Source organism: Gavialis gangeticus, unplaced genomic scaffold (genome assembly GCF_001723915.1).
Source record: "Gavialis gangeticus isolate Ggan-Ray unplaced genomic scaffold, GavGan_comp1, whole genome shotgun sequence".
In the NCBI taxonomy this organism is placed as follows: Eukaryota; Metazoa; Chordata; order Crocodylia; family Gavialidae; genus Gavialis; species Gavialis gangeticus.
This window is the reverse complement of record NW_017729000.1, coordinates 35,264,584-35,273,033: the sequence shown is the minus strand read 5'-3', so window position 1 is coordinate 35,273,033 and position 8,450 is coordinate 35,264,584. Positions and strand designations below refer to the sequence as shown.

Here is an 8,450-nt window from a genome sequence, read left to right as displayed (position 1 = left end):
AGGCGATAATGTCACGGACCAGAAACCTTTTGCCTTGGCCTCAAACCTGAAGACAAAGCTTTAGGAATAGTCTCTTCAGACATCTTGCCATGATACTCCCCAAGTGGAGCAGTGTCAGGATCAGGTTAAAACTGTATCCAAAATGATGCCAGGTAACATGAGCTAAAGGGGAAATCTGAAATTTATGCTCAGATGTCTCTGAAACAGAAATCTGTATCATCTTCTCCTTAGCAGTGCCCTAGGACAAATTTTTATCACTTGATAGTTAAGGCAAGTTTCCGCTGCCTTCCCTTAAAAAGGTGTGATTATACAGGAGGACTTGTAAACTAGTCACAGGTGTATTTTATGTTAAACTGAGATTAACACCCCCCCACACACACAACCAAATCTAATTTTATGAAGTTCCTCTACTTCTGCCTTCTGCAGGTCACTAAACAAGAAGGTAGATTAATCGCTCTACTTCACTTTTTCCTACAATAAAGATCTTCCTTCACTCCACAGAATAATATAATTCTTTTCCTCAACTCAGGAAGTATGCATGTTGGTGCATTTATTCTCTTTTAAATAAATTATTTGGTCCAATTCTAAATCACTCTCTTGAGAAGTCGGTACATTGCAAGAACCCTGACAGTTTCATTAGTTATCACATCAGATAACATCTGGGACCATTTTTTTAAAAAAAGGCATTCCTCAATGCTCCTAAGACAATGACTCCTATAATTAAGACAATGGGCCATATCATGCCATGAGCATTAACTAATATGAGATGCAAGAGAGAATTCTATTTACCAAAATATATAAATATGGCCCTCTCGTGTTTTCTTTAGAACTTTTGACTAAAGTCAGCTTGCGCACATCTGCAGCAAAAGCAAGCTGGCCCAAGCACTATACTTACTTCTTAAGTGTTTGGAAGCCATGCTCTTTGTACTGTAGTTCCTGCTTCATGTGAGCTACCTCTCTCTTAAGTTTATTAACCTATAATAAATAGGACAGCAAAGTGTTATGTTTTCAGACTGATATTTCACTTTAATATTTTAGATATGTCATTCTTCAGACAATCATAAAATGTTTAAGCAGGATGGACATTTGATTGGAATTGCCTAAAAATTAATTTAGTTCAAAGATAATGAACAGCCCTAACTCCTACTTGATAAAGACAGCATTACAATATTGTTCTCCCTGGGGAAACATTAATCAAATGCCAGATGTTGCATGATTTGATGACGTGCTTAAAAGATATGAAATGTTTAACCTCTAAAATAAAAAACTGACAAATAAAGATTAAAAGGGGACAGGGAGGGACATAATGGATATAATTTGTCAATAATTTTAAAAGTTGTTAAATATTGGAATAGCTGTCCAGTTACAATGATATATACCATTCACTTCAAAGATCCTATTAAAAGACTCTGCTGTACAGCTAACAGAGAACTGTGAACACTGTGTACAGCTAACAGTGATAACATGAATTGTGAACACATGGACTCTGTAGTTTACCGTCTTACATTTTCTAGAGGTCCAACCCACTTACATAACTGTTGCTCATACTTCCTCCCAATCTAAAATCTTCAAGAAAGCAATCTAAAATGGACTGAAGACAAAATAGCTACCAGTTTCTGGAAGCAACCAGCAATTTAAAATTGCAACACACAGTCACCATGTAATTAAATATCGTACAATATCTATAGAAAAATGTGTACTATCAGCTTTAAGACAATCTCAAAGTCTGTTTTAAAAAGTGTTCCATAGATGAACTTTTGGACACAGACTTCAGAGGGTTCTGATACTTTATCTTCTAGATTAAAGCTGGCAGCATTAGCTCTCAGCTGCTTCACCATCTCCTTTAATATTTACTGTGAGGTGCAGAAGTTTCTTAAGATTACTAGCAGAAAGCAAAGGTCCTTTTATACTTCTTACCCTGGATTTTGTAGTAGCAATTTCAGCTTTAAGAATCTCCGGGTCATATTTAGAACTAGACGATGAGCCAGAGAGCACTGGAATGAAGAGAGTATGTTAAATTAAGAAACCTACTCCATGGCACAGTGAACTTTACAATACCCCATACAAACCTAAAAAGAAGATTTATCTGAGCACCAGTACAGATTCCCTGAGACACAAACTGGCTTTCGGCTCTCTCCCATACTTCATTCTTTAACCGTCTTCCCATCCCCAAAGTGAAACAAAAGGTCCTCTCTCCCATCACTCCCCACTACTACCTGCATGCCTCCTCCTCTCCACCCCCAACCCAAGGCCCGCACAAGAGCAGATGGCCACATGTTCAAGAGGATGAGAGCATATCAGAGAAGACTAGAGATGCAGGACTTGCTCCAAATTGGGGCAAGTGCCCTGGACCCCACGCTTTGGGGGGTCCTGAGGAGCCAGGCGGAGTGGCTGTGGCAATTCCGCGCTACCAGTGGCTCCACATCAAGCCGCTTGGCACTCCACCCTCCCCCCACCGCCAAATTTGGCACGTCCAGCTGCTTGGCACTCTGCACCCCCTCCTCCCCCCACAGGGCTCCATTCTGTCCAGGGGCAGGGCCCTACACAGACTGAGTTGCCCCAGGCCCTATACCCTACTTGGACGGTCTCTGGCAAGAGGACATCTCAATGAAATGAAAAGCCAATAGGTAGTTTTAAAAATAATTTGAAATTAGCCTGACACCTACTGCCAGAAGATGTAAGTGAGGAAAAGTATTCAGCAGTATTCAGACAGGACTGGCTATTTATATGTGGTTAATGTCATTAAAAATTTGCAACAAAATAAAATAAAAAATAAAACAAAAGTTGACTTTTTCAGAGTATCTGTCAACCTCTAACTGATAAGAATTAGGGAAAATATTTGGCTTCTGCTGGATTTTTTGCTTCATCTCTTGAAGCAGCTGGTCTTGACCACCATCAGAGATGTGATTCTGAAGTGGACCATTGGTATGGTTCTGTCTCACAATCATGTTCTTAAATTGCACAGATAAGTCAGAGAGCAGCTGTAAGTCAGCAGAACTAGGAAAAGAACCTGAAATCAAACTTGGATTTACTCCCATGCCATTTATAAAAACAAATGATCTGCTTGCAGTATACTCTGGATACCATCTTACCTGCTCTCTCTGACCTTTCTGTCTTTAAAGCATTTCCCATTTGAAGCACTCCCTTTGCAAAGTACATCAGTAACTTCACACAAACCCTCCTATATCATGGTCTATTAAATCAATAAACTGGGGAGACACTGGCTTCTGGGATATGCAAGTGATCAGCATAAGGTCTAGCAACATGACAACTAAAGTGGTTTTATTCTGTGGACATGATCTCCAGCCTGATCTGGTGTGCCTGCCAGAGTATAATGGGATGCAAAGTGAACAATATTAAAACTGTCTATCTACCACTTCTCTGCTTTCCTGAAACCCAGGGCTGCTGAGGAATGGTTTGGTTCTGACATCCATGGCAGGCACCAGCAACAGCTTCTAAAGAATCTCCATCTCTACACTCCGGCTGGGCAAAGCTTTACAGCTTCAGTCCCTAATCTGATTTGGAGGAGATTCGGCCCGATTCGGTGGCCAAATCTCCTAATTCAAATCAAATCAGAGGACTCTTTAATCTCTCCGAATTGAATTGGAACCCTCCGAATCAATTCGGAAAGAACCGGAGATTCAGACATAGAGACACCTTTAAATGTTTTTTCTACATACCTTTAGGTAGCAGGGGCTCGGGAGTGCTGTGGTGCATGGAGCATCTCATAGAAGCACGAGGGGCTCCCCAGTGCGCTCAGCAGCAGACTTGGAAGTGGACCAGAAGCACTTCTGGGTCTGCCAGGCAACATGCAAGGTCCCCTCCCCTCCACCCCCGGCTCAGTGATTGGTGCCTCCTGGGTCTGGGGAATCGCTGAGGCAGGGAGGCGCAGGGGATGTGTCCCAGAATGCTCCCCAGCAGACCCAGAAGTGGACCAGAACTACTTCCGGTCCACTTCCAGGTTCACCGCTAAGCACGCGGACAGCCCTCCTGCACTTCTGTGGGACACTCTATGCGCCCCAGCATCGCAGCGTTCACGAGCTGCACCTGCTACTTCAAGGTACAAAGAAAAAACTTGTAAAGCTGTGTCTGCATCCAAATCACTGATTCTTGGAATCAGCATCGAATCTTCAGATTTAGATTCAGTTGAATCGAATCAGGGACACTAATTTGAATCAACAAATCAAATCGCTGTCCCTGATTCAGGCAGAATCTGAATCGAATAGGGCCTGCTTCGCACACCCCATCTGTACACCCTCCTACTAGCCATGTTGAGGGAGGAACAGAATGTTAGCCGAGTCTGTTCCACACCACCCTAACGTGCCCCTATTACCAGGGTGGGCAATTATTTTGACTGGAGGGTCACATAACAAGTTTAGGTGAGCTGTTGAGGGCCACACACACAAAATCTTTCAGAAGATATCATATTAACAAATTATAGATAAAAAAACCCAAATCATATACTACAAATCAAATATAGACAATAACATATTTTATTTATTTCAAAAAAATGTTTTGCCCTGTTTTATGTTTTTTTGCATAGTGTACAAAGGCAGTTGCATAATAGCTCAAAAGTCTTGCTCCTGTATTTTACATGGGGGTGGAGGGAGCGTATGTGGGTGTGCAGGTGTATGGGGAGCTGCCCACATGTTAGGTCCTGGGAGCAGACTGACAATGGGGGACAAGGGGGAGGAAGGAAGAAAAGGAGCAGGGGGGCAGAGGGTGCATGCAGCAAAGCTTCCCTGGATGGTGCCGTGCACGTGTGGTCTTTTCCCCTGCACCCCATCCAGCCTATGGCTTCCTGCATGGCACTCTGTATGGGGCCGCACAGGCAGTCCACCAGACAGCACTGCCTCAGCCTCAGCCCCAGCCAGTGCCCACAGCTTCCAAGTGGGGCTGCTGCCACAGCCACCCAGGTACTGTTAAGTTCTCTATGCCTCTAGTGGCTCCTCTTCCTCCTACCCCATGCAGCAGATAAATGTGGGGAAGCCATGGGGACACGCGCTAGTCACCACATGCCAGCCAGACAAGGCGGAAGCTGTAGCTGGGTGGTTCCTGCCCCAGCACACGGGAGTCCAGCTCCAGTTGTAGCTCCCAGTCATCTTCCACTCACACTGCCCACCTGCTGCAATGAGCAGCCACCTATGGGTTGCTGAGTGGATGGAAGGTAGGTGGGAGCTGGAGCCTCGCGCACTGTGGCAGGAACTGCCCAGCTGCAGCTTCTGCTCTGCTTGGCTGGGTGTGTGCTACCCAGCATACATCCCTATGGCCGCCGCCCTTCTCTATGCTGCCCGGAGCGGTGCAGAAAGAGGAGCAGCCGTTGGAGATGGGAGGAGTCTAGCAATACCCAGGTGACTGCAGCTGCACCAGAAGCAGCCCTGCTGGGCAACTGCACACACATTGGTGGGTGCAGGTGGAAGCATGGGGCGCACTGCCCTGGGTGGGATGGGGCAGGGCGCAGCCCCATGTGGATCACTGCAGAGGCAGCCATAGGCTGGCTCCAATCAGTTGGCCAGCTGGATCTGGCCCACAGGCTGTATTTTACTCACTCCTGCCCTATGGTACATCAAGAGTGGGCAAAAATTACTTCTAAAACTCTGGCCTTTAACTGAAGTCATTACTAGCAGTTGTTCCAATGGGCAGGTATGTCAACTGTTTGCTGACTTGAGTGCATTGTCCTGTATTTAAGCTTATCGGTCAGTTCTATGAAAGTTCCATATCTTCACAGCTTACCTTCCTGCTTCCTCTTCACAGTCTCCTTTTGCACGGCCTATTTTTTCTGCTTCTCTCTGCATACTCCCTGTTGTTTTTGCAGCTGTATTTGTGCTAGGCTTGATTGCAGCAATCCCTGAGCTGCAAGCTAGCTTAGTCTAATAGCAGCAAGGTGCTACTGTATATTTTATGGACCATGTGATCCATAACAAAATTTGACAGAGAGATCTGCTAGACAGCAAAAGAATATTTAGTAGGTTGTCTTGTAAGTTTCCTTGTAAAACTCTTTTCTATTATTACCATACTGTTAGAAAGCACCAGTAACACATACCTGTCTCTTTGGACCTGGGCATCTCAGACCACCTACTTAGGTCATCAGAAGCCCATGATTATGTTGAGAAAGCTGGCAAGATACTACCCATAGTGTTATATGCTTGTCTTATTGGAAGCCATCTGTAAGCAAATTAGTTGTTTTTAGAACTGACATGGGAGCAAAACTACATTTGACAGCAGGTTCTTTTTCTAGTTGTGTTACAACAGCAGCTTTCACTTAGAGCTGATTTATTCATACTCACAGCTTGTCTGAGAACCTAGCTTGTGCTCCCAGACTTCATGAAGTTGCTGATACTCTTGCTGGGCCAATTCAAGTCTTTGCTGTTTCACTTGGTAGATCTCCTTCTGAGCAGCAATTGCCTCTTGGGCCAGGACCAGATAGTCCTTCAGCATATGTTCTTGCTCCCTCCGCCATTGCACACGAGGGTCTTCTATCTGTGTGGTTTCTTTAAGAGAAGACAAAACCTTAATTCAAAGATAGACAGGGATAAGTGGGACCAAAAGAATATGCTTAGTATCACTGCTTAAGTTCTCTGTCCACTTCATCTATGTCAAATTTACAATTTAGAGGATAGGCAATTAGCGATCTGTTGATCAGAAATTGAATTGTTTGGATTAAATTACTATATGAATGGTGACAGTAAAAATGATATGCTTTAGTTTTAGTAACAGATTTTAGTTATATAAACAGTTACCATTGAATAATTTCTACTCTTATTCTTATATATGTTTTAAACTGATGAACAAGTGGAGGACTTTTCTTTGTCAAGTTCCATGGAGAAGGACATGCTGTATTCTAAAATGTGTAGCTTATACAGCAAAACAATTCAATTGCCTCACTGCACAATTTAAAAATAAATACTTCAGGTACACCAATATCAGTTTGGCTACCCCTATAAACAGCACAACAAAATTGCTGTCAGGTTGGAAGGTCTATGCTTGAAAGGAAATAAGACAGAGGGTAGAAAAAAGGACAAATAGGTTCACTAAGATACAAGGAAAGAGAATTAAATGATTTAAAGGAACTTTATCTTGGATACATAAAATTAAGTTACGTAATCAGTACTTAAGATAAATAAATATCTATTTTCCCCGTTAAAAAAGAAAGCATTCTTTTTATTTTAAATCAATGCTTTAGGGCAGTGGTCTGCAAAGTGGGGTGCACAAGACGATCCACTGGGGTGCGGGAAGAAAATATTAGAACGTCTATTTCTATTTATATAAATATACATATATTGGGGGTGCATGCTCAAACATTTTTCACCGATAGGGGTGCACGATCAAAACAGTTTGGAGACTACTGCTTTAGGGGATGGAGGGAAAATGATGTAGATAATAAAGATCATTTTTAAATAATGAAGCTGACACTATAATTAACAATTGAATTAGTTTGACCTCCATTATTCCAATCCCACAGACTTCTACGTTTCTATTTAAAAAAAGCAAAAAGCCACTCAGTACAAAATATGTAAACGCTAAAACAATTTTATTGTGGTTTAGTGAGCAAGTGTTTGCAAACAAATTCTCATTTCTCTCTCATTCCTACTGTCTCTCCTCATCTGAAACACAGAAACAAGAGTTTCCATTATTCAGCCAACTTCCAATGCTCTAGGCTGTCTGAACTAATCGCGCCTGAATGAGGATGCCTAGTTACCACGTAATGAATAATTAATAAAAAGAGGCTGGTTGAAACCATCCGTGAGAATCTAATCTGCATATCTTAAGAGTTTCTTTAAATATTTAGTAAAAACTGTCACGTTGCAGGCTATGAAAAAGTCTCAAATAAATCAGGCATAAGATTATCTTTGGAAGATACTGGATTGAGGGCAGGATGCATATTTTGTTGCAAGCCCTATACATAACTCTAAATGCTTATGGTTTGAAGGGGGGGTGTTGGTTGTTGGTCTGTTTGTTTTTTTTTAATCAAGGCACACAAGTTGTTGGCATAACTACCACAGACTGGCTCATGCTAGAGAAATGCCTGACCAAAATATTCCACTGATCACGTGTTTTTAACTAACTACTTGTTTTGCATATGTGGGTGGGTTTAAGTAGTTTAAAGGGAATCATATTAACAGGTTACATTTTAAAAGAAATTCTAAGTTTTAAATAAACTTAGGGTAAACACACAAATTACAGAAATGACACAGAACAAAAAGCCAAGACACAGCAACAGTGTAGTCTAGTCCCCGATAAGGTTAATATTGCTACCAGTAGCAGAGGCAAGATTTTAAATTTTGTTGTGGATGTTAAAAATCATGCCTTGATCTAAAACACTGCTTTAAAAATATAGCTGGCTTCCCCAGCTACAGTTTTTCATCAAGACCAGTGTCAATGAGCTCATAGTACTGTTCCACCAAGGCAGCTGATGAAATGTTCCCAGTAACCTTGCACTAAGTAAACAG

At 42.3% G+C, this 8,450-nt stretch overlaps 1 protein-coding gene across 1 annotated transcript in view; it reads right to left on the bottom strand.

The window, feature by feature from the left end:
- Window positions 1-8,450, bottom strand: part of WWC1 (WW and C2 domain containing 1) — a 98,368-nt gene that overhangs the window by 66,426 nt on the left and 23,492 nt on the right. The window contains exons 3-5 of the mRNA XM_019505995.1: window positions 6,288-6,491; window positions 1,918-1,994; window positions 896-975 (exon numbers count right to left, since the gene is read on the bottom strand). Of these exons, the coding sequence (XP_019361540.1) occupies window positions 896-975; window positions 1,918-1,994; window positions 6,288-6,491 (361 nt within the window). The remainder of the gene's footprint in view (window positions 1-895; window positions 976-1,917; window positions 1,995-6,287; window positions 6,492-8,450) is intronic.